At 28.8% G+C, this 27,377-nt stretch overlaps 3 protein-coding genes across 3 annotated transcripts in view; 2 read left to right on the top strand and 1 right to left on the bottom strand.

Annotated features, from left to right (window-relative positions):
- Positions 1-232: 232 nt before the first annotated feature.
- LOC127285321 (putative GPI-anchor transamidase) lies at positions 233-3,719 on the bottom strand. Its single transcript, XM_051311273.1, has 4 exons — positions 3,561-3,719; positions 851-1,456; positions 661-771; positions 233-529 (listed from the first exon to the last, which is right to left on the bottom strand). Exons 1-4 carry the CDS (start codon positions 3,618-3,620, stop codon positions 284-286), a joined length of 1,023 nt encoding a protein of 340 aa, XP_051167230.1. The 5' UTR covers positions 3,621-3,719; the 3' UTR covers positions 233-283.
- Positions 3,720-5,831: 2,112 nt separating this feature from the next.
- LOC127285318 (guanine nucleotide-binding protein subunit beta-like protein) lies at positions 5,832-10,779 on the top strand. The gene is made up of 5 exons (XM_051311270.1): positions 5,832-6,044; positions 9,228-9,436; positions 9,837-10,043; positions 10,226-10,336; positions 10,412-10,779. Exons 1-5 carry the CDS (start codon positions 5,936-5,938, stop codon positions 10,727-10,729), a joined length of 954 nt encoding a protein of 317 aa, XP_051167227.1. The 5' UTR covers positions 5,832-5,935; the 3' UTR covers positions 10,730-10,779.
- A 3,926-nt stretch (positions 10,780-14,705) lies between these two features.
- LOC127285077 (neurogenic locus Notch protein) overlaps positions 14,706-27,377 on the top strand; it is a 54,488-nt gene continuing 41,816 nt past the window's right edge. Inside the window, exons 1-4 of the mRNA XM_051310884.1 lie at positions 14,706-15,077; positions 19,891-19,969; positions 21,929-22,200; positions 24,063-24,258. Of these exons, the coding sequence (XP_051166841.1) occupies positions 14,969-15,077; positions 19,891-19,969; positions 21,929-22,200; positions 24,063-24,258 (656 nt within the window). The 5' untranslated portion in view covers positions 14,706-14,968. The remainder of the gene's footprint in view (positions 15,078-19,890; positions 19,970-21,928; positions 22,201-24,062; positions 24,259-27,377) is intronic.

Below are 27,377 nucleotides of genomic sequence, written 5' to 3'. Positions count from 1 at the left end.
TACGTAGACAAATCAAAATATTATTACGAGTATTTTTTTTATTTTTGAAAATATTGTAATATTTTAAGAATATGGATGTTCAAATAATGTTCTAGAACATTTTTTGGCTGACATGAAATGTTATAAAAACGTTTTTGGAACGAACATGGTTTTTTGCCCACTAGGCAGTTTTATACATACATGTATATCATTCGTATTAGGGATTTAAAAGCGGGTTATCTAAGAAAATCAATTTTTAAGTAAAATCTTATATTTAACCATATAAATATTTAAATAATATTATTTACACATTATTCACAATTGACGATATTTTTGGAAACAATGGAATATACTTATATTTACTAATAGGTTCTTCATTTTTTATTTGGCTGCAATTTTCAGGAATAACATGAACAATATTGTTTGTCAATTCTACTGGTCTTAGAGATCCAAAGAAATCTGTGACCGGCACGGATGCAGGATCCCTTCTAAATAAATTTGTCCTTACGCCAACAGTGGAAAGGCAATAATGTTTAGGACAAACTTTTAGCTGTAGAAGAGATAAAAATTTAATTTCAAACAATTTATTTTTTATTCAAAACGAATTTAAAACAAAAATCTTTAATGGAAAATTATTCCTATTTATTAAATTAAGAAGTAAAATTGAATTTTTATACTTACGAATTCACTTAGCATTTTTGAACTTGAAGGTTCTACTTTTTCTAGAAAATCCAGTGCATAATATGTGTATCTGTCGATAATATAAACTCCAATAGCTGGATCAACGTGGTGCTAAAAATTAGAAAAAAAAAAATTAATTTATAAATATGAGACAATGTAAAAAAAGTTATAGGTAGAATAAAATATTTACAGATAAAGAATCTTCTCCCACAAGACTAGAAGCAACGGCTAAAATATTTGGTGAATAAAACTTCTCATACATAGAGCTTGCTTGACATGTATCAACAACAAATAAAATTTCATGATATCTTCTTTTTTGCCACATTTGTTCTAAAGCATCACTCAATTCTTGACTAGTTATTTCTTCGGAATCTTGAAACTTTAAAAATCCATTACCACCATGACCTGTTAGATAAATAAGTATATTTGAACCTTCATCTGTAAGTAATTTTTTCGATCTCGGTGTTTCAGGCGATAATCGTCCAGTGAGAAGTCGAACAAAATTTTCAACTGTTACTTCATAACCTCTGTAGTCTACTTCTACATCGTCTCCATAAACATTGATATGTTGTTTGATATTATTAAAAACAGTTGCAGGTCTTGGATTTCTTGGATTACATGCCATATCGTCAGCAATCATTAAAATTATTTGAGAATCAGGAATTCCTAATCTTTTAACACTACGATATATAGAAAGTACATTGGCAACATGACGATAATTAAACCAAAAACGTGATGTATCTACTAATACTGCCCAATTATTGGAATGCCCTGTATTAGAAAAATTTTCTGGAATCTGAAACATAATATTTTTTTAAATTTCTTACAATATATTCTTCTTTTTGCAAAAATTAATATACTACGAATAAACGTTTCGATCAAATTGAATTTCTGGCAAATTTAATTTTTGTCTAAATAAAAATTCTGTGAAATTAATTTTCGACCATTTGCATTTTCTAAAACATTAATATTCGAACAAATAAATATTCTACAAAATTAATAATCTACAGAATAAGATTCTATCAAATCGCCCACACAGCACATAAAATTTCCTGAATTTGTCCTGAATATTTCATTGAAAGATTCGAAATATTTCAATAAAAGGTCCATGAAATTTTGATGCAAGCAATGAAATGTCCGCCTATAAGAAATATTGCAGTTCCGATTGTACGAAAAATTTCAGCGAAATGTTCAGGAAATGTGAGGATGAAAAATTACTGACATATTATTTTTTAATATTTGCAAAATAAAAAAATGAAATATGTTTCTGTAATTCATTTTTTTTATTTTTCACAAATATATCCGGATGATATTGCCTAAATATGTATTTTTAACAATTTAGAAATATTTCCTTTCGATATTTCTAGAATTTTAATGAATAATCTTTTTAAAATATTTCACTTAAAAATTTGTAACATATTTCATTTTTTATTTTGCAAATATTAAAAAATAATATGTCAGTAATTTTTCAATCCTCACATTTCCTGAACATTTCGCTGAAATTTTTCGTACAATCGGAACTGCAATATTTCTTATAGGCGGACATTTCATTGCTTGCATCAAAATTTCATGGACCTTTCATTGAAATATTTCGAATCTTTCAATGAAATATTCAGGACAAATTCAGGAAATTTTATGTGCTGTGTGGGGATCATAATTCTAAACCAAATTTAGAATGACCATGGAATGTTCCAGGTAAGAATAGGTTAATGAAAACGTATTAAAATGATTTTATAAAATTTTAAAAACAGAATAGAAACGTAACCGGAATCGTAATCGCAGACGCAACCGAAAGAATGACTTAGAGAAGGATAAATAGATTGTTTGTCCTTCTCTAACTTATTCTTCCGGTTGTGTTTACGATTACGATTCCGGTTACATTTCTATTCTGCTCAGGCCTTTACGTGCTATCTGCACGGAAAAAACAAACTAACTATTTTAGCACCAAACTACTTTATCCTTTATTAGTATACAATTTCGTTTACCTATTAAAGTATGAAATAATGCTTTTTTAGTTTAAAGTAAGTCCATACTAAATAAGTATAATGGTTATACTCTTATAGTAATAGTGACGTACTTTAAAAGCATAAAATTGATGCCCGCGAAATACGACATATAGTCTACCTAAAATAGCAAGAGCTTCTTCCTTTTTGGTTGATAAATTCTTGCAACCTGCGTTTTGGCCTATATCGATATATCGATGGTTGGAAAGGGAGGGAGGCGTGGCCATTTCAAGGAAATTTAATTTGCTTTAAAGAAAATTAAAATTGGTCAACTATATACGGAGATAATTGCAAATTAGTGAATCCACTTTTTTTCGAAACTCAAAGAATTGAAATTTAGCTATTTTTCAAAAACTGTTATATTTTCTTAATATCTGACTTCGTATTCGAATTCATGAGAAAAATTTACATAAAAAATAACAGTGAAATGCTGCAGGTCAGAAAATTTATTCAATATAAATCCCGATTAAATAAATGTTTAGTGTGAAATTTTCCTAAACATTTATTCAATTGGGACATTTAACATAAATTTCAATAAATATTGCAACTAAATAATCCAAATATTGCAAGTAAATATTTACTAAATTTTCAAGAAAGTTTCGATGCTGTGGGGGAGTTAAAAGACGAAAATTTTTGAGGTTATTTATTCGTCTAGATAAATGTTTGTATAGTAACTATTAAGTTTCTTAAAAAATCAAGAAAGTTAAAATTATTTTATTTAATTATTTAAATGACTTGTCAAGTAGAAAACTAAGTTCTCAGACTTAAATAGAAGGGTCTCTAATTATAAACGAAGGAAATGTTTTTTGAGGTTATTTATCAATATTTACGAACTTCTGTCCATACAGTAAAAAATAGGATCACTATAATATGTTAAACAAAATTATTTTTCATTACCTGCAAAGCAGGGGCGATAACCAACTGCAATACTAATATTGTAAGTGAAAATAAATACATAATATAATCTTAATTTGTTACTGTTTTTGTTTACAAAATACGACGTGACACTGACAGTTCTGACATGTCATAAATATCAGGGTAGGCCGTTTGGTATATATCACTGTCCCTCTCACTCTCATTATTTTTTGCTTAAGGCTGCTTTCACAAATAGAAGTGTACAAGTACCTTTAAGGGGCAAATATAAGGGTACGGCCACAACTCAGATATATCTAAGTAGGGTCGTCATGGTAACATATAAGAGTGAAAAAAATAAGAATATTCTTTATTTCTCTCACTCTTATACGTTGTCATGACGATCATACTTAGATTGGGAACGGTGGTCTAGTAACAATCTAGTAACTTTGACCCATTCTCTCCCTCCATTTTGTTTTTTCTACTCTTTCTAACCTATTAATTGAAGAGAGACAAAGAAAGAAAATGGAGGGAGAGAATGGGTCCCCACCAGATGGCGTAATGCAGTTTAGCCGATCCCAATAGCTGAAGGCCAACGTAAAATAGAAACGTAACCGGAATCGTAATCGCAAAAGCAACCGAAATAATGAGATAGAGAAGAACAAACAATATGTCTATCTTTCTCTAACTCATTCTTCCGGTTACGTTTGCGATTACGATTCCGGTTACGTTTCTATTCTGCTCATGCCTTAAGCTGCGGCAGTACTCTAAGGCTTCAGTCCCATGGCAGCGTTTTGCGTTGCGTTTTGTCACTAGATCCTGAGTGTAAACATAGCAAACATATATCTGCATCTCTTTTACACTCATGGTCTAGTGACAAAACGCAACGCAAAAAGCTGCCATGGGACTGCAGCCTAATGCTGATTCTCCACTCACCTAAAACTGTGCGAGCGGTCAGCATTTGCGTTACGTTTTTTTTATATATATATAGATATAGTTAAATATGGAAAGCGTCACGGAAAAGCGGACCGCTCGCTCAGTTTCAGGTGAGTGTAGAATCAGCATTAAAACCCCCCTACTTCTAAAGACCCTTACGTAATTAATGAATGGCCCTTTAAGGTGCCGTCCCATGACAGCGTAAAACGTCAGCGTAAAAGCGGAAAGCATTAGAACGAAAGAGATGAACGTATCTCACTATTTCTTTCGTTCTTATGCTTTCTGCTTTTACGCCGGCGTTTCACGCTGTCATCCTGATTCTACACTCACATAAAACTGTGCGAACGGTCCGCAATTGCGTTACGTTTTTTATATATATAAATATAGTTAAATATGGGAAGTGTTACGGAAAAGCGGACCGCTCGCTCAGTTTAAGGTGAGTGTAGAATCAGCATCATGGTACGGCGCCTTTATGCTGATTCTACACTCACCTGAAACTGAGCGAGTGGTCCGCTTTTCCGTGACGCTTCCCATATTTAACTATATCTATATATATAAAAAACGTAACGCAAATGCTGACCGCTCGCACAGTTTCAGGTGAGTGTAGAATCAGCATTAGAGTACTGCCACAGCTTAAGGCATGAGCAGAATAGAAACGTAACCGGAATCGTAATCGCAAACGTAACCGGAAGAATGAGTTAGAGAAAGATAGACATATTGTTTGTTCTTCTCTAACTCATTATTCCGGTTGCTTTTGCGATTACGGTTACTCGCGCAGTTTTAGGTAAGTGTAGAATCAGCATAAAATCTCTATATGGTCTTAGGCCCCGGGTGGAGTAGGGAGGGTAGAAGCTATTCTTCCGTAAGATTTTGCCAAGTATTTTCCATTTATATTGTTGTAATTAATTTTTTAATTACATTAATATTGTTAAAAACTTACGTAACAAGGGGGAGGGGGGTCAAAATTAGCCAAAATTGTCCTTACATAATTAATGAATGGCCCCTAATCGTAACCAAAAGAATGAATTAGAGAAGGATAGATATATTGTTTATTTTTCTCTAACTCATTCTTCGGGTTACGTTTCTATTCTGCGTTAGCTTTTATGCTGATTCAACTCTTACTGAGTTCCTCCGCTTTTCCGTTACGTTTTTTTAGATATATAGATATGGTTAAATATAGAAAGCGTTACGGAAAAGCGGATCGCTCGCGCCCGTTTTATGTGAGTGTAGAATGAGCATTACAGATTAAGCTATTGTGAAAGCAGCCTTAGGACTGTGACGTCAGCTCCTTGATTATAGTGACTTAAAAGTTACTAGATATGTACATCATTGAGTTACCCATCTTCTATCAACTTAAGATTGTTGGTTTATGCTCAAGATTTTAGATTTCCTTCTTTTCTGGAATGAACGTTGTGAAGAGTGGTTCTATTGCATTGGAATAATCCATTTGCATCAATCATCTATTTATACAAAACTGTTCAAAAATGACTGAAACTCTTCAATTACGAGGTACATTGCGTGGTCACAATGGATGGGTCACTCAAATTGCCACAAATCCGAAATATTCGGATTTAATTTTGTCGGCTTCTCGTGGTAAGTTTTTATAGATATCAAAATTATCAATTAATACACTTTGCATTCCTCTTGTGCTATATATATCAATTTTTTTTTATTTTAATTCATAATATTTACTGCTTATATAAATATAATAAGATTTTTGATGGTTATTAGTGATTGAACTTTAGTAATTTTAGAAAATACATTGTCACGTGTTAAAATTTTAGAGGTTATGCTTTACAGTGAAAATTTGTGTAATTTTATTATTTTTGCTATATATATATATATATATTAGTACTGGAAATTGATATTAATTATTAAAAATTATTTACATATGGAATCGATTTTTTTGTGTTAAAAAGCTTTTTTAATTTTTGTTGCAAACGCTAAAATCTCGGCTATCCATCAATATGGAGTCTCATAATTCTCTTACAATCTATTTCCTTTAACGTGTACTGCATGAGGTGTAAAATAACAATTTAATTTTTTTTTTTGCACAATTTCCGATTAATTTAATTTAGTTAAGAATTAAAAATGTTACGATTTCTGTTTATGGTAAAATATTCTTCTAATTTAATAATCACTAATTTTTCTTTTTCTTTATATTTTCTTATTTTTTGAATTTATTAAAATTAATTCGTTTTTTCAATTTTACCGAATAAAATTCTAAATTTTTTCCAAAAATTATATTTTTATTTTATGAATATCGAAAATTTTTTTTATTTTTCTTTCAATTTTTGTCTTCAACATTGTAATTTCTTAAATTTTCCTTTTCTGAAAATTTCGTTTGTTTTATTTTAAAATCCTTTTTTTTTCATGAAATTTTCTTCATTTTGGAATTTCTAATATTCTTTTTCTTATGTAGCAAAAAATTTTCACTCAATTAGAATTATTTTTATTATTTGAATCAATTAAATGGTATTTATTTGAAATAAAGAAATTATTGGTTCAAATACAATTTATTTAAATTCAAATAAAAATAAATTCAATCAAAATTATTTAGTTCAAGTAAATATTTATTTGATAACAGTCAAGTAATCGAGTATTTGAATCAAATAAATTTTTTTTTCAGTGTATTATATTAAAAAAATAAATATGTTTTATAAAGTAAAAAGAAGTAATTTTATTTAAGTTGATAAAATATTTTGGTTATTTTAAAAGTAAATTACAAAGTTTAATTTAAATTTAAGGACGTTTATCTACAGAAATGCTGACTTCTAGAAAAAAAAATTAATTAACATTTAAATAATTAAAATAACATTATTAATTGTACTTTCTGAAAGGTGAGATACCAATTTTCAAGAAAAAAATTTAAAACCTGCAAAATTTATTTGTTTATACAATTTTCATATAGGATAAATTTTTTTTTCTTATATCGCTTCTAAAGAATTTTTTAAAAATGATTCGATTTCAATGAAATATGGCTTATTTTCTTCAGAAAAAATGATTCTCCACAACTTCACCGTGAGGATTTTCAAACAAGCAAGCCGTTTGGCATATATAGCTATTTATTTTAAAAAAATCCAAATTTTTTTTTTAAATAAATTGTTGTATTTTCCAAACGGCTTGCTTGTTCGAAAATGCCCACGGTGAAGTTGTAGAGAATAATTTTTTCTGAAGAAAATAAGCCATATTTCATTGAAATCGAAAATTTTTTTAAAAAATTCTGTAGAAGCGATAAAAGAAAAAAAATTTTATCCTATGCAAACTGTATAAATAAATAAATTTTGCAGGTTTTTAAATTTTTTTACAATTACAAATTCTAAAATGATATAATTCCAAAACCCCGCACAAAAAACTGTAAACTAAAAAATTCTCACTGTAAATTGTACACGAGTAAACTCTACACATTAATTTAAAATTTAAACATTTTTTTTTTTTTTTAATAACTACAGTAATAAATCCTACATTAGTAATTTCTACATACCTTTAAAAAGTAATTACATTTTTTTATAATTCTAGTTCCCCTGTGGGCAAAAAACCATGTTTGTTTTAAAAACGTTTTAAGAACGTTTTTAGAACGTTTCATGTCCACCAAATAATGTTCTGGAACATTATTTGAACATCCATGTTCTTAAAATGTTCCAGAACATTATTTGGCGGACATAAAACGTTCTAAGAACGTCCTTAAAACGTTTTTAGAATGAACATGGTTTTTTGCCCACAGGGTCTAGTACTCTCTAAATCTGAATTAGTAAAAATGTTTACTAGTTTGAATTAGTGACTTACTTTTTGCTTCTGAATTAGTAAAATTTTACTAATTATTAGTAAAAGTTACTAATAATTAGTAGAATTTTACTAATTGAGAAGCAACAAGTGAGTCACTAATTCAAATTAATAAACATTTTTTACTAATTCAGATTTAGAGAGTAGTACTAAAAAAGATGGTATATCAGAAATTTCCCAAACACCTTAAAAAAAATTTCATTTTACGGTCAAAAAACGCTTTTTTTCTGTATTCACGTAAAGAATTACTCAGAACTCAAAATTCAATTTAACAGAATTTTTATTTAGACGAAAATTAATTTGCCAGAAATTCAATTTGATCGAAACGTTGTTTCGTAGTATATTAATTTTGCAGAATATTCATTTGCTTGAATATTAATGTTCCACAAAATTAAAATGGTCAAAAATCAATTTGCCAGAAATAATTCGGCGGGAACTTCAAATTTGACCAATCACAATTTTCTTGATAATTTCTTATTGGTCAAATTTGAAGTTCCCGCCGAATTATTTCTGGCAAATTGATTTTCGACCATTTTAATTTTGTGGAACATTAATATTCGAGCAAATGAATATACTGCAAAATTAAGATTCTTTTAAATTACAATTCTGCAAAATTAATATACTACGAGACAACGTTTCGATCAAATTGTATTTCTGGCAAATTAATTTTCATCTAAATAAAAATTCTGTTAAATTTTATTTCGATCATTTGCATTTTCTAAAACATTAATATTCGAACAAATATTCTGTAAAATTAATATTCTACAGAATAAGATTCTATCAAATCATAATTTTAAAAAATTTGTTTTTAGAGCTTATTCATGCGTCTCCAATTTACTAATGTTGTAGACTTTGTGTAGTATTAATATCGCCTCTATTCATCAAGTAAAACGTATTTTAATTCAATTTACAGAACCCGCGACAACTACATTAAGCACCTTAATTAAAAAAAAATTATTTCTCAATACCTAAATATTTCTAATTCTTTTTCAGACAAGACATTGATTGTTTGGAAATTGACACGTGATGAAGCAAACTACGGTATTCCGCAAAAACGTCTTTATGGTCATTCACATTTTATTAGTGATGTAGTATTGTCTTCTGATGGCAACTACGCTCTATCTGGTTCTTGGGATAAAACTTTGCGACTTTGGGATTTGGCTGCTGGTCGCACAACCAGAAGATTTGAGGATCATACCAAGGTGTGACATTAATAAAACTTTTTAATGATATTTTAAAGTTATTTTAATAGAGGGAAACGTTTCTTCCATACCTGAAAAAAAATAAGAAACAGGTCAACAAAAACTGAAGCATTTTTTGTATATATTTTTTTTTATTGAGAAAAATAGAAGAAACAATCTGATTTTGTTCTTCCTTTTTTGTAAGTATATGAATTTTTATTCTTAAAATTAAGTTCATTCCTGAAATAATCATTGGGATGCGAAAATTTAAAAAAAAATTCTGATAAAGTAGTTGAATAGAACTTTTTAAAATTAAGTTATTTCATATATTGATTTTTTAAAATTCGCATAATTGTAAATGATTATTTTTGTAATGACCGATATAATATTTTTTTTTTACATTTAATTTTTGTTTTCATAGGATGTTTTGAGCGTCGCTTTTTCAGTCGATAACCGTCAAATTGTCTCTGGATCACGAGACAAGACCATTAAGTTGTGGAATACTTTAGCCGAGTGCAAGTATACGATTCAAGATGATGGTCACAGTGATTGGGTTAGTTGCGTACGCTTCTCTCCAAATCATTCAAATCCAATTATCGTTTCTGCTGGATGGGATCGTGTTGTAAAGGTATGCAATTTTTTAAATTAAAAAAAGATAATTCTTTAAATTATAATTAAACATGATGCAAATCTATAACTAAACATGAACTCTGTGAGTGCTTGCGGATATGGGACTGACTTTAATTCAACTAGAATTAAAATTTCCCTTTATTCTTTTCATTTCCTTTAATATTGATCTTTTTGTCCTAGGTCTGGAATTTAACTAACTGCAGACTGAAGATCAATCACAATGGTCATTCCGGTTATTTGAATACTGTAACAGTCTCGCCAGATGGTTCACTCTGCGCATCAGGCGGAAAGGTAATATATCTCTATTGTAAATTAAAAACGTTTCCCATTGATAATATTTATTTTAATTCGTATTTCTTTTTAAAGGACTGCAAAGCAATGTTGTGGGACTTGAATGATGGAAAGCATTTGCACACTTTGGATCACAATGATATCATAACTGCCCTATGCTTCAGTCCCAATCGTTACTGGTTATGTGCTGCTTTTGGACCTTACATTAAGATCTGGGATCTCGAGAGCAAAGAAATGGTCGAAGAATTAAAACCAGAAATTGTTACCGCAACTAGTAAAGCTGAGCCTCCACAGTGCTTGTCTTTGGCCTGGTCTACAGATGGTCAAACTCTTTTTGCCGGTTACTCTGATAACACTATTAGAGTATGGCAAGTTTCTGTATCTACTCGCTAGATACTTTTGTAAGATTTAAAAAAATAAACTTTTTTTGACTACTAAACGAATTTAAGTTATTTTAATTTCTGGCATTGGCTTGATACTTTGGTAAATTGTTGTCCTATATGAAAGTAACAAAATCTCAAAATATAAACTTATTTTTGAAAAAATTATAAAACATATACACGGAGAGAAGTCTGTTACTAATAACGCATGAGCAGTCCGTTCGAAAATAGCACAGACACAACCTTGCGTAAATTGCAAGAAATCCATGCTGATTTTTCATGGCTTCCGAGCAAAACTCGCACATGTCTTTGCGATATTAGCAAATGAAGCTCATGAGAAAAGCGCACGCGTAAGTCTTGTGAGATATTCGTAACAGATTTCTCTCCGTGTAGGGAATTAAGGGGCTAGTACCACATCTTTTTTCAAAAAAAATCGATTTTCTAAAAACTGCATATTCTTGTAGTAGATATATGTAGAAATGATATGGAAACTATTATTATGGTTGGAAATTTTGGTAACATTTCGAGAAACGGGATACAAGTCGCTTTTTCTGAAAACAACTTTTTTTTGACCTCACGGATATCAGAAAATAAACTATTGCATCGATTAAGCTCAAATTTTTATTGCTTATTCTACACATATACCGCTATCGTCAGAACTAATTTTTTTTTAAAATATTTAAACAATTTATGTTGATAAAACAAGGTAAAAAATGAAAAAAGTCCGCCATTTTATTTATTTTTTTCATCGAAAATAGTTGATCGTAGTTCCGACGATAGAGACAAGATTTTTTTTTTATAGTTTATAAGCCCTTTTTTTAAGTATAAAAAGTTTGAAGTAAATAAAATTAATTTTGTAATAAATATAAAATATTTAAGAAAAGTCACTGAGATGTGGTACTAACCCCTTAAATTTTAGAGTTTTTAGGTAACACTGTTATTTTCAAATTCGTATAACTTCTACAAAACTTTATGGATTGTAATTTGTTAATAGAGTTTTTCATATAGTTTTTAATGACAAAAGTTTTTATTTTGAAAAAAAATTTTAACCCTATTTTTCTTTAAACAAAACTATAAATATAAAAAAGGGACAACATTGGGTTTGCGAAAAAATATAAAAAATTGGGGTTTTTTTTAATTCCAATGTGGTTCCATTCTTATATTTATACAATTTTGTTGGAAAATTTCTTAGCTTTCTAATGAAAAATAAAAAATTTTAAGGTTGGATTTTGAGGAATTTCAACTTTTTTCAAAAATGTAAAATAAAAAATTATGTTTTTTAATTTTTTTATAGTGGAATATGGTTTTAGGTTATGAAAAAAATTGCATTACATATTACATTAGTATTACTGAGTATTACAAGAAGAGTGTACACTTGACTACCAGAGTGAATTCCCCCTCGAGTACTACCTATTATGTATTCATCTCATGAATACAGTGCTTCCTCATAGAGATAGGCTACAATCATTTTTTGTTTTTAATTACAAAAATTTTACATCATATTTTACTGTTTAATGTCATAGAACTAAAAAAAGAAGAAATATTTTTAAAAATTTTTGATTTTTTAAAGTTAATATTTTTTTTTTTTCGTCACAAAAAGTGATGTATTTTTTCTAAACATTTTATGGACACAAGGTTTTATTTATTGCGCAGCTGTATAAAAAAGAAACTATTGCACATTAATTATTATTTGTTTAATATGTTAATTAGTATTTTATATAAAATTACAGTAAATTGTATTAGCGACCTTGCAGTAATTTTATAATGAGATCACTGTTGCGAGGCAAGGATGCAAATTATTATTACGAGTATGTACGGAAATAAACGATCAAATATATAAGAAAATTAAAAGAGTGCTCTCACGCCTGAAGAAATAGATAAAGACAAAATTGAATTTTATTCTAATTATACACGGTACAATAGGATTTTTATTTCTGGGATTGTTTATGGTTCCCCCACAGCACCGAAACTTTCCTAAAGATTTATTTGTGAAATGTTCGGAATATTTAATTGCAATGTTTAGTGAAATTTTTTTTAAAGATTTAAATGTTTAGTGTGAAACTTTTAAATCTTTATACAATTTTCACTAAACATTGCAATTAAATACTCCGAACATTTCAAATAAATCTTTAGGAAAGTTTCGTTGCTGTGGGGATTGATTCTTATAGATTTTCCGACGTTAAACACGAATCTGTAAAAAGAATTGATCCATCATTTTTGAGGAATTTGCCCTTGAAAATAAAAGAAAAACGCTATTTTTAGGTCACTTTTCAAAATTAAAAATTGCGGATCCAATATGGTGGATGAATTTTAAATAATCGTACGAATTCGCTTGAAATTCGTTACTCGGGGGGTTTTTGGGATCGCTGATTACGAATTTGATATCAGATTTTCAAATTTGATCACATGTGGATTTCTGTAAGGATAACCTACAAGAATTCATGGAGATTCCTACTACTTAGGATATTTTTTAAAGAGTCTTCCCTGTGGGCAAAAAACCATTTTCGTTCTAAAAACGTTTTTAGAACGTTTCATATGTCTACCAAATAATGTTCTGGAACATTATTTGAACGTCCATGTTCTTAAAATGTTCCAGAACATTATTTGGCGGACATGAAACGTTCTAAGAACGTCCTTAAAATGTTTTAAGAACGAACATGGTTTTTTGCCCACAGGATTCTATATGATTCAATATGTATTCCTACATATGATCCTATAAAAGTTTTCCTACAATAAAATTTTATATGCAATCCCCCACAGAACCGAAACTTTCCTGAAAATTTAGTAAATATATTTACTTACAATATTTGGAATATTTAATTGCAATGTTTATTGAAAGTTTATGTAAAGATTTAAATGTCCCACTTGAATAAATGTTTAGCGCGAAACTTTCCTGAACATTTAAATGATATTTTCGCCTAATTATAATAATAATAATAATAATAATAATTATAATTAGGCGAAAATTTCATTTAAATGTTCAGGAAAGTTTAGCGCTAAACATTTATTCAAGTGGGACATTTAAATTTTTACATAAACTTTTAATAAACATTGCAATTAAATATTCCAAATATTGTAAGTAAATATATTTACTAAATTTTCAGGAAAGTTTCGGTTCTTTGGGAGATTCTACATAACAATTACAAGAACCCAAATTTTTTATATGCGACAATAAATCCTTACAGCACTGAATATTTAAGGATATCCTTGAGACATCCTATGGATATATTCATTTGCTTCTGACGGTTAGGATCCCTATAGGATATCGTAAGACATCCTAGGGATATATATCCAAACCGTAAGAAGCAAATGAATATCCATAGGATGTCTCAGGGATATCCTTAAATATCCAGTGCAATTCTAAAAAACAGCAATATTTCTTCACCTTGCCATAAAATTGGAAAAAAACCCAAAAATTGCATTGCAATTAATGGAAAAAAAATCTTCACCTCGAACAGCGATATGTTTCACTAAAATAGAAAAAGTTTTCGCTATTCTAAAGAAACATATCGCTGTTCTAGATAAAGATTTTTTTTTTTTCCTTAAAGTTTGCCGTAATTATCGCTTCGCAAATTTTCATTTGTTTTTAGTTACATCTCTAACACTTATTGTTAGTATTTGCTGGATAAAAAAAAATTGATATGCTTTATTTGAGTCTGTAATTGAAATATTTTTTTGTATATAAAGTACTGTGAGAACAGAGAATATTCTATAATCCTCAGTTAAATTTATAATCAAAAATGGGCATAAAAATTTATATTTGAAGATCAATAAAAAAAAAGAAAATTTTTCTATTATATGAATGAAATTATCGTTGACAATAATATTTTTAAAGAATATTATTATATATGGAATAGACTATGGAAATGGTGTTGTTCGGTTTATGGTACAGTTCTTGCCATTGCGGTTCTTGTGAAGCGGAGGAATACGCATGTGCCCAGTTAATGCGCGCGCAATCGGGGACTACTTTCAGAGCGTTAAGTGAACAATAGGTCCCCTAGAAGTGCTTGCGACGCGCTCGTGGTTCGCGTTTGTCAATTAAGTTTTTAAATGCTTTTTCTTTTTAAAAAAAAAAACTCTTATTCCAAACGTAAACATTGAATAATTGGAATAATAATAATAGTGAAATGTGAACAATGTACGTGATTAAATAATGGAAAATTGTGATTATATCCCAAGTGTTTTTTTAGTGAGTGCTTAATCTTATTGAGTGAGTGAATGTGTATGTGCTCATATATGTATACATATATGCATGTGTGTGAGTAGAATTGTCAGCATCATGTTGCTGTCTCGGCGAAAATTGGATTACGGCCTCCATGCGATTATTATAACATTATTAATCAGTTTACCCACAGTTTATGGTAAGTTTTAGAATTTAACAAAAAAAAATTTTTTTCACCAAAAAAATTTCTTTTGTAAAAAAAATTCACACATTATTCCACATGTTTAACCATGGCAACAGGTTTTGCGGTATTAGCGCCGGCGCACTGCCATAGGTTGTCTTCTTTTATGCTTTTAAACTCCTTTCTTCATATAAATTCCTTCCTTATTTTTGACAAACCTATTGATGTTTATTGTTCTGCTTCACTGTAAAAATGTTCTGTTTTTTTTTTAAATTATCTGTCATCATTCACTAATGTTGTTAAAAGTTGCGTCCTTGTTCCCTAACTGTCACCTTTCCACACAAATCAATCGTTAAAGTCTCCGTAAAAGTTTCATAATTTTTTTCTTTCTCCGCCTTTTTACTAGTTTTAGTTCTATTTTTCGCGAGCATTCTTTTTTTTGTTGAAACTTCATTTGTGTGAAATTTTCATCAAAAAAAAATTTTACCAGTGGATAATTTATTATCGCCAGGTGTTTGAAATATTTTGAAAAGACATTACAAGCTTTTTTGGAGATTTAAACGACTCGAGTGACTACTACTACACTAGTCGTTTTCTTAACTATGGCAGTTTAATAATTTTTTTAACTTCTAAGTTTAATTAAAATACAGAAATTAATAAAACAGTTATGAGAATTTACATATCTATGGAATTTAAAATATATTCTTTGTTATATTATTTTAAATTCCAGGTGGCTATTTTATCAAATTACCATAATAGAATGAAAACTGTTAAATATATCGAAAATTATGCATTTTTAAAAAAAGAAAATTGTTTCGAATAAAGAGATATTTTCAGACCCAACAAATTGGGCCCAAACCCAATGTGAGGCCTAAAAGTAAAAAAAAAAAAGGATTTTTTAAAATACTAATTTCACAGGCCAACACTGATGTTGGTGCGGCAAATGTCAGACCTGTTTTTTATATGTTTTTTCATGCTGAACACAAATCCGTAAAAGAAATGTTCCCTATCAGCTCTAATTTTTGAGAAAAACGTGTTTAAAATGTTCAAAAATCGCGTTTTTGGCTAACTTTGAGTACCTCTAACACTGAAACAAAAGGTTGTAGAACCTTCCACTTGGGCTTAATTTGAAGCTTAATGTTTTTAACTATTATTCCCAAAAATCACCTATCTTGCACCATAACCTCAAAGTTATTTGTTATCCATTTTTGATTCCCAAATATTAATTTTGTAAAAGTTTGAGCGCGTACATCTAGCAAAGAAAAAAGGATCATAGAACCTTTTATTTGAAATTAAAATAAAGTTTGAACTTTAGACTACAAGCCCTAAAAATTAGATTATTCACTAATAACCTCAAAATTGTTGGTAACCAGTATTTAACTGCAGAACTTATTTGGTAATATTTGAATAACTCTAGTCAATAAAGCCGAAGGTGGGTGAACCTTATTGTTGAGCTTCAATTCAATTTATCCCTTGACTGTAGTTCATAAAAATTACATTGCTGCACCTTAACCTCAAGGAATAAATGTACGCGCTCAAACTTTTACAAAATTAATATTTGGGAATCAAAAATGGATAACAAATGACTTTGAGGTTATGGTGCAAGATAGGTGATTTTTGGGAATAATAGTTAAAAACATTAAGCTTCAAATTAAGCCCAAGTGGAAGGTTCTACGACCTCTTATTTCAGTGTTAGAGGTACTCAAAGTTAGCCAAAAACGCGATTTTTGAACATTTAAAACACGTTTTTCTCAAAAACTAGAGCTGATAGGAAATTTTTATTTACGGATTCGTGTTTGGCATGAAAAAAACCTATCAGAAACAGGTTTTATATTTGCCGCATCAAAAAAGTTTGCTAATTTTGTTGGCCTGTGTTTTCACTATCAAATTTGTATAATCTCGATAAAATTCCGCATTCAGACATGTGATACAAGTGTTACAAAAATATTGGGCCTTAGTCCCATACTTCTTTTAAATTAAGAAAATTCGCCAAAAAAAAGTCACTACTAGTGGAGTTTTTGAGGTCACAGATTAAAATTTCAAATTCAATTTTCAAATTGGGTCCAATGTAAGGCCCAAATTTTTTATTAACACATAATTGAAAGCAAAAGTTTATGGGGATTTCAAAATTTAATGCTAAAAATGAGTGATTTAAAAAAAATACATGTTTTTGTGGGGCCTTACATTGGGCCCATGGGCTAATTTGAAATTTTGACTTTGAAATCGTAATCTGTGACCTCAAAAACCCAAGTAGTGATTTTTTTTTTCCAAATTTTCTTAATAGCTTGGGTTTTTGAGGTCACAGATTACGATTTCAAAGTCAAAATTTCAAATTAGCCCATGGGCCCAATGTAAGGCCCCACAAAAACAGTATTTTTTTTTAAATCACTCATTTTTAGCATTAAATTTTGAAATCCCCATAAACTTTTGCTTTCAATTATGTGTTAATAAAAAATTTTGGGCCTTACATTGGGCCCACGGCCCAATTTGAAAATTGACCTTAAAATCGTAATCTGTGACCTCGAAAACCCCACAAATAGTGATTTTTAGTCGAATTTTCTTAATTTAAAATAAGTTTGGGACTACTCTCTAAATCTGAATTAGTAAAAATGTTTACTAATTTAAATTAAAAACTCACTTTTTGCTTTTGAATTAGTAAAATTTTACTAACTATTAGTAAAATTTAACTAATTTTAAAGCAAAAAGTAAGTCACTAATCTAAATTAGTAAACATTTTTACTAATTCAGATTTAGAGAGTAAGGCCAAATATTTTTGTCACTTGTATATCACATGTCTAAATGCAGAACTGTAGCGTAATTTTAAAAATTTAATAGTGAAAATTAATAATTTTTAAAATACTGTTATTAATATGGGGCCTCACATTGGATTTGGGCCCAATTTATTGGGTCTGAAAATAGAGTTTTCTCCATTCGGAACAACTTTTTTCCATACGAACATCTTGTATATATATATATATATATATATATATATATATATATATATATTATGTATCTTATAATTATTTAAAATATTTTTAAAATTAAGCCAATGAATTTTTAAAAATTAAAAATACTTGTAAAGTAAACGTAATAGTAGAAGTATAACATTCATTTTAATGTTTTGTATTTTTTTTCACACACTCAATGTATCGCAGATGTCAATGTAGGATATGGCCAGATGCTGCGAGTCTCTTAAACCACTGGATGCCATTTTAATAAAAAAAATATTGTGGTCTTTCAAGAATGATATATGAGGCCCTATAAAGACTTTAAAAATCCACCCTTAACCTCAAAAATAATCTCAACTTTCTTTTGAAATAAAAAAAAGCTTTTAATTTTTTTTATGCCACATTGCAAAGTTTAATGTTTTGCAAACATTTTTACAAAATTCCATAGGTTGAGGACAAAAAATCAAGTACGTTGTGTTGACGTACTCTCTAAATATATGAAGTTAAAAATATCTAATTATTTCTTAGCAAAATGTTAATTATCGATTCAAATATTTTCTGTACCAATTGCATTTAGTTAAAAATTACTAATTATGATTTAAATTTATATTTTTGAGTTACATCAAAATAATTAACATTTTAATAAATTTCTATTAACTATGGTAAAATTTACTATTCTTAGGGCCAGTTTCATCAACTCCGGTTAAAAGTTAATCAGTGATTAAAGCCAATTTAACAGCTCATGATTGGTCGGTTACTCTCTAAATCTAAATTAGTAGTTTTCTACCAAAGAAAGAGTGCGTATTCGTTTACCAATTGAATTAGTAACAGTTTTGACTAATTTGTAGTAAAAACTACTAATCGCTAGTAGAAAACTACTAATTCATGGAGTAAATCGGGTTACTAATTTTAAATAGTAAAAAATATGACTTACTCCATGAATTAGTAGTTTTCTACTAGCAGTTAGTAGTTTTTTTTACTACAAATTAGTTAAAACTGTTACTAATTCAATTGGTAAACGAATACGCACTCTTTCATTAGTAGAAAACTATTAATTCAGATTTAGAGAGTAGGGATTTAATCACTGATTACTCTCTAAATCTGAATTAGCAAAAATGTTTACTAATTTAAATTAGTGACTCACTTTTTGCTTTAGAATTAGTTAAATTTTACTAATTGTTAGTAAACGTTACTTATAATTAATAAAATTTTACTAATTGAGAAGCAAAAAGTGAGTCACTAATTCAAATTAGTAAACTTTTTTACTAATTCAGATTCAGAGAGTAATTTTTAACCGGAATTGATGAAACTGGCCCTTAAACTAAAAAATTTTTAAAATAAAATTAAAAAATAAATAAAAGTTAAAAAAACCAAATGACAATTTAGTACCTAAAGTAGGTATTAAATTAATACCTTTCATTTTACAGTGTTCGGAACATTTAACTATAAAATATTACATAATTATTGAAGTTATAAAAATAAAAAAATGAAAAACGTAATTTTTTCTTTAAATTTCAAATGTTTGTCTTTAAATTTGTAGACTCTTTAAATACGCATCAATTAATATTTAATCCATTAATGAACCTTATAGATCCAAATTTAGAAAAAAAGTACTTTAAAAATTCAATTTTAAAAAACGTTTTTTAATTTTAGTGCTAAATATAACCTTTAACAGTAAAATGTGATATAAAATTTTTATTAAAAAAGATGTAACCTATTTCTATGAGGAAGCATTGTATTCATGAAATGAATAAAAAATAGGTACTACTTGGCACCGGTTCTTTAAAATTTCGTTTATGTACCCAGTTTTAGAAATACTTTAAGTTATAAATGTTTATGTAAAACATATAATTATTGCATTAATACTAATTTTTTGTTTACAGGTTTTGTTTCTTGTTCTCCTAGCCCTTGTAAAAATGGAGGAGTTTGTATATCATCGCCTCGTAGTGAATCACATTGCAAGTAAGTTACTGAATATTATAAATTATATTTACTATTAATTACTACCCTGTGGGCAAAAAACTATGTTCCTTCTAAAAACGTTTTAAGGATGTTCTTAGAACATTTCATGTCCGCCGCAAATAATGTTCTGGAACATTTTAAGAACATGGATGTTCAAATAATGTTCCAGAACATTATTTAGTGGACATGAAACGTTCTTAAAACGTTTTTAGAACGAACATGATTTTTTGCCCACAGGGTACAGTAAAATCTCCGTATATCGAACCCGCATAAATCGTATTTCCCCTTATATCGAATATTTTTTTCGGTCTCTTAGATTATTATAACTAAGTTTTCGACCCGGATATATCGAATTCCCGCCTATATCGGATATTTATTCTGGTCCCTTCGAATTCGATATACGTGGGTTTTACTGTATATATGATTTTTGAAGTCATCTATAAGTGAAGAAGAGAAAAATTTGGTTAAAAGTATAAAACAAGTTTCTATAAAACTAAAAACAAAACCGTTTTGTCTATTCCCAGTACAGAAACATGATCATTGAAAGTATAAGATACGATGATTTATGTTTTAAACCTTAATGAAATTTGTCAATCAAGATTTTTCTTAGTTTTTGGTATTTATTGTTTAAAATACTACTTTTCAAAAATCAAAATTCTGAATTTAAATTTTCTTTATCCTTTTTTGTAGGTTTTGACTTGCTTGAGAGAGTTCAGAAAAAAATTTTTTTTTTTGCCGAAACATATGGAAACTTTCCATCTAATAATATTGTAGAAAAAAATCTTAAGGACCCTGCACTTTTTGTACAGAAATTAGTTTTCAGCAAATTTTTCTGAAACTCTGCAGTTTTGTAGTTATTAAAACCTCTCTTGAACAAAAAATGTTAATGACAAAACTCAAAATAATGGTCAGTTTTTGAGCTACAGTAGCTCAAAGTTGAAAAATATAATAACATAATAAATAATGTTTTTGTGAATGTTCTGTTATTAAAAATCAATAAAAATCACTCAGAATCTGTTACTCGGGTGGTTTTTGGGGAAATCAGCGACCCCCCCAAAAAAAACTCTAAGTAACAAATTCTTAGTTAATTCGAGTGATTCGTGATCAGTGATCCCAAAATCCCCCGAGTAACAGATTCTGAGTGATTTTGATTGATTTTTAAGAACAGAACATTCTCAGAAACAACTACGAATGTAGCTCAAAAACTGGTTATTATTTTAAATTTTGTAATTAACCTTTTTATATTCAGGAGGCCTTAAACTACAAAACTGCAGAGTTTCAGAAAAAAAAGGATGAAAGCCAATTTCTGTACAAAAAGTGCGGGGTCCTTTATACAAAATCATCATTGAATCATTTCGTCCGTGCGTCACAATGACTAAACTAAAATTGTTAAAAATTCGAATGTTTAATTAATAAAATTTCAAATGTTCGAAGTACCAATCGATCGAATTGTTTAAAATTCGAATTATTAAAAGTTTGAATTATCAAAAGAATCAAATTTCTATTTGATCGAATTATCAAAATTTAAAACTTTGAATTATCAAAAGAATCAAATTTCTATTTGATCGAATTTTCAATTGTTCGAATTATTAAAATTTTAAACTTTGATCCTTCAATAATTAGAAGAGATTCAGTTGTAAAAAGTCTAATGCTCAAAATCTTTCGTTAACTGTAATTCCCACTTTGTAAGTACTCTGTAAATCTGAATTAGTAAAAATGTTAACTAATTTGAATTAGTGACTCACTTTTTGCTTCTGAATTAGTTAAATTTTACTAATTAAGAAGCAAAAAGTGAGTCACTAATTCAAATTAGTAAACATTTTTACTAATTCAGATTTAGAGAGTAAGGCCCTTTATTCTGTCCAGTCGATTTTGCCACACGAACTCTTTCAAATTGAATATATTTCACGTATTTTAATTTTACCACTAATAAAATATGTATTTATCTTTTTGTTTCAGTTGTACTTCAAAATATGTTGGAGAATATTGTCAACACTTAAATCCATGTAATACAGGACCTCGATGTCAAAATGGCGGCTCTTGTAGAGTACGCGAGAATATCAGCGGTGGTACACCAACTTTTGCGTGTTCTTGCCCTGTTGGATTTACTGCCAGTCTATGTGAAATTCCAATTGCAAATGCATGTGATTCTTCACCTTGCCATAATGGTGCATCGTGCAATCTAAAGTCATTGTATGATTACGTTTGCACTTGTGCCACAGGATATACAGGTATAGTAATAGTTTTTCAAAATTTTAACAAAAATGTTTTTTTTTATCATTACACCCAGAGAAATGTTTTATTTGAACCAAATCTATATTAATAAAATTAGACTTTTGTCTGTACATTGCTTAGAACTTAAAAATTCGTGTATAATTCTTCGTTTCAAGTCATAAGGATTCTAAAAATAGCATTAAAAAAAATTCTGTCTGTCTGTCTGCACAATATTTTGTTCGCCAATCACGCATAAACGGCTTGACCGATTTAAGTGAAACTTGGCAGTCTTTTAGGTATTAGACTAACTTAAAATCTTAGCCATACCCCATTAAAAAATATTAACTTGAACGGAAGTTATGGCACTTTTTGTAAAAATCGAAATTTTAAAATTTTTTCGCTTATTTTTACTAGACTTTGAGAAAATAACTGATAGATTTAAAATTGTGAAGAAAAATTCCAAAAATCAAATTTTTTAAATTTAATTTCTGTTATACTAAACTTTTTTTAGCTATGTTTTTGAGTCCAATTAATCAAATTTTAACATTAGAATTAAAAAACATGATAAATATAAAGAAATGAAATAATGTTTTTTTTAGTAACAACCTTTTTATAATTATTGTTTTCGGGTTATAGATTTTTATTTTAATATTATAGTTTAAATAATATTAAAAGATTTTAAGTTGTAAAAAACACAGAAAATTAAAAGGCATTAAAATAAGCTGCAACGCTTATTATTTTAATCCAATTTTGCTTATTTTAATACTAAAATGGATTAAAATAAGCAGAATTGGATTAAAATAATAAGCGTTGCAGCTTATTTTAATGCCTTTTAATTTTCTGTGAAAGTATAAGAAATTAAAATTTGAAAATTGGCTAAATACCAGTCTATTTGTATATATATATAGCTTAGAACATAAAACTTCTTAAATAATGTTTCTTTTTAAGAAATAAAGAATCTTAAAATGAAAAAAAGGTAATAGAATAATGATGCTGTTTGAAAAATTTGGTTCGAGAATTATTAAAACAAGGCTTAAACGAAATCAAATTAATCATGGTAATCTGTTAGAGATTCAAAACATTTGAAATCATTAATTACGAAGTTGATAAAGAAAAATAAAAGGTTAGTATATGTGACGCTCCACGAGAGAAGGGACCTATCCCCGAAATAACATTAGGCTCAGTTTTCCGTGCACCGTACATGAAAACTAAGCCTAATATTATTTCGGAGATAGGTCCCTTCTCTCGTAGAGCGTCATATATTTTTAGTATGTGTTTTTTTGATTTAAAATTTAACAAATTTTTGAAATTATTAGTTCAAGTTTTTTGTAACAATCAACTATCTATACAAAAAATTATTTGCACAAAAATACTAGGGGGGGGGTAAACCACTAGACTTCGCTCCCGTCGAAGGCGGGTACGAAAGCTAGTATAATATATTTGTGTTAAATAAACGTTTATTTATCTCAGAATACTATCCCATTTATTTGAATCAATTTATTTGTCTCTGAGACAAATATATAATTTCTCTGGGTGTAACGTACAATGAGAAAAATATGCTACAAAATTTCTTAAATTCTTTCTTTCTATCTTCAATTTCTTCGAGTTTTTGTTTTCTACTTTAAAAAATTCGGTAACAGAAATTTGAGCTTATTAATTTTGAAACCGTAGAAATTCCACTAAAATTCAGTGTGAAGAATACGCGTCCCGAGTACAAAGTCTATAAAACTTGGGATAGTTTTTTTTTTAATTTTATTAATTACAGTAGTTTTTTTCCAAGAGTTTTTGGTAATACTACCGAACATATATGCAATATACTCCAATCACATAATAGTATGCAATCACTCCAAAATAATGTTATTGACTATTTTGCTTTCAGGTGAACATTGTGAAAGACAAGATCATTGTGCATCGTCGCCATGTATAAATGGTGCAGAATGTCATTCACTCAAAAATTCGTATCAGTGTACATGTGCACCCGGTTTTATGGGAACTAATTGTGCAGACGATATCAATGAATGCGATAGAGAACCGTGCAAATATGGAGCGTGTCAAAATACACATGGCTCTTACAAGTAAGTACTTATTTAAAAAAAATAAAAATAAAACAATTTCCTATTCTTTTACTGTTAATTTGATTAGAGCTGAAGAACGTAACGTTAATTATTTAACGAATATAAAACTAGTTTTCGTACAGCCAAAAAAGTAAAAAACTTTTTTAAATGACGCTATAGAAGACGCTATTTTAATGTATTCAAGCAATAACTGAAGAAAATACATATACAATGAGCGTTTATTAAAGTTTGTTCCAATTTTTATCATTACCAATCGAAAGAGCATAAAAAATTGTCTCAGAATCCATGAGTTTTATTCCAATACAGAAGTCGCGAAGCGATGAAAAATGAAAATGAAGTTAACAATTTTTAAACGTTAACGATCGCGTATTCGAGCATTTATTAAAGTTTGTTCCAATTTTTATCATTACCAACACAGGCTGACAAAATTTTGGCCTACTTCAGAACCAAGATCCGCCTATACTTTTCCGTAATATTTTGAATCCGAATCTGACCTCAGAATTGACCTATAGCACGTCAGGTTTCACTGTAAGAAGAAAGTACTAAAACAGAAACGATTTTAGGTAAAAAAAATAGAACCAAAATGACAATTGAGTACCTAAAGTCATTATTAAATTAATACCTTTCGTTTTACAGTGTTTCGAGATATTCTAACCTAAAAATGCAGAAAAGACGATTTTTGTCCATATTTGAAGACGTGTAACATTAACATATAATTTTTTTTTCAAAAAAGTCGTTACAGCATCTGAAAGTACTATTCTTACCTTTTAAAATGCATTTTGAAACTTTAAAAATTATTTGCCTCTTAATTATCGTCATTTGAATTTTCTGAGTGGTGAATGTTTCAATATTCGTGATTCAAAAAATTCAAATGACGATAACAAAGAGGCAAATAATTTTTAAAGTTTCAAAATGCATTTTAAATGGTAAGAATAGTACTTTCGGATGCTGTAACGATATTTTTGAAAAAAAATTATATGTTAGTGTTACACGTCCTCAAATATGGACAAAAATCGTCTTCTCTGCACTTTTAGGTTAGAATATCTCGAAACACTGTAAAACGAAAGGTATTAATTTAATAACGACTTTAGGTACTAAATTGGCATATTGGTTCTATTTTGATACCTAAAATCGGTACTGTTTTAGTACTTTCTTCTTACAGTGAAACCTGACGTGCTAGGTCAATTCTGAGGTCAGATTCGGATTCAAAATGTTACGGAAAAGTATAGGCGGTCCACAGAAAATTATAAGGTATTAAAATAAGCTGCAACGCTTATTATTTTAATCCAATACTGTGGCATTAGTTACTGTGGCATTAGTTACTGTGGCATTAGTTACTGTGGCATTAGTTACTGTGGCATTAGTTACTGTGGCATTAGTTACTGTGGCATTAGTTACTGTGGCATTAGTTACTGTGGCATTAGTTACTGTGGCATTAGTTACTGTGGCATTAGTTACTGTGGCATTAGTTACTGTGGCATTAGTTACTGTGGCATTAGTTACTGTGGCATTAGTTACTGTGGCATTAGTTACTGTGGCATTAGTTACTGTGGCATTAGTTACTGTGGCATTAGTTACTGTGGTAACAGTTAGTTACTATGGCATTAGTTATTATCACAGAAAATTATAAGGTATTAAAATAAGCTGCAACGCTTATTATTTTAATCCAATTTTGCTTATTTTAATACCAAAATGAATTAAAATAAGCAAAATTGGATTAAAATAATAAGCGTTGCAACTTATTTTAATGCCTTTTAATTTTCTGTGTCTTGGTTCTGAAGTAGGCCAAAATTTTGTCGGCTTGTGCAATCGAAAGAGAACAAAAAATATTCTCAGAATCTATGAGTTTTATTGCAATTTAGAAGTCGGGAAGCGCTGAAAAATGAAAATAAAGTTAACGGTTTTCAAACGTTAACTATTGCGTATTCGAGCGTTTTTGTTAATTGTATCATTTTCGAATCAGGGTGTCTAACGGTCAGGGAAGTCAGAGAAAGTCAGGGAAAAGTCAGGGAATCTTGTTGGTCAGGGAAATGTCAGGGAAAAGTCAGGGAATTTCAGAAAATTTCATTCAAAGTCAGGGAAATTTCTGTAAATTTCTACAAAAATTAAAATTTTTTGTGAATTTAAAAATTTTTAAATTTAAAAAAACTTGAATAGTTTTTATTACCATTTGTTACTACCATTAGAAATTAATTTATTGTTAAATATGTCAGTAATCATATTTTTGTCCAAAAAAAAGCAGAAATAAGGTTATTAAAAAGTCAGGGAAAAATCAAAAAATGTCAGGGAGGAGTCAGGGAAAAGTCAGGGAATTTTTTTCTCTATCTTTGTTAGACACCCTGCGAATGCAACGTTTTGATTCAATATAAGGTTTTCAAATTGATCCAAATATTGGGTTATTTTTTTTTTTGGTACCTAAATTGGTATCATAATACCATAATTGGTATCAAGTACAACAGTTATGGCTGACATGCTTTTGTTAACAAGTTTATTAATCAATTTCTTCACTGCACTGAATTTTTAAGTATTAAAATTAATTTTATTATAAATTTTACGAAAAAGAGAAGCGAAAATTTATTTACAGTGAGCAGTTGAATAAGAAAAAAAAATTGTTAGGAGGTAAAGTGAAATTCACTATTTATGTTCGTCACAGCAGATTTAAGGTCAGTTCATAAACATAATTAAAAATTTTAATTTCCAAGTGTTGTAATTATGTATTGACCTTAAATATGCTGTGACGAACATAAATAATGGTTAGTGTATATCACTTTACATCCAAACAAATTTTTTCACAACTGCTCACTATAAATAAATTTTCGCTTCTCTCTTTCTTAAAATTCATAAAAAATTAATTTTAATACTTAAAAATTGAGTACAGTGAAGAAACTGATTAATAAACTTGTCAATAAGAGCATGACAGTTATACTTTGATACCAATTTAGGTATTAAAAAATGATCCAAATTTCCTGTTCATTTCTAAAATGTGATTTGCATTTTTTACTATATTTTTTTAAAATACTTTTATAAAATCTGATAATTATTTTCTTAACTATTTTTCATTTTGATTTTTTGTTTCATAACATCAGTAAAGTAAGGTGCATTAAACCATAAATCCCATT

The sequence above is a fragment of the Leptopilina boulardi genome, unplaced genomic scaffold (assembly GCF_019393585.1).
Source record: "Leptopilina boulardi isolate dan_hultmark-lab unplaced genomic scaffold, ZJU_Lbou_2.1 LbouV2_330, whole genome shotgun sequence".
NCBI lineage: Eukaryota > Metazoa > Arthropoda > Insecta > Hymenoptera > Figitidae > Leptopilina > Leptopilina boulardi.
Note: the sequence above shows the minus strand (reverse complement) of the source record. Positions and strands in the feature narration are given on the sequence as shown.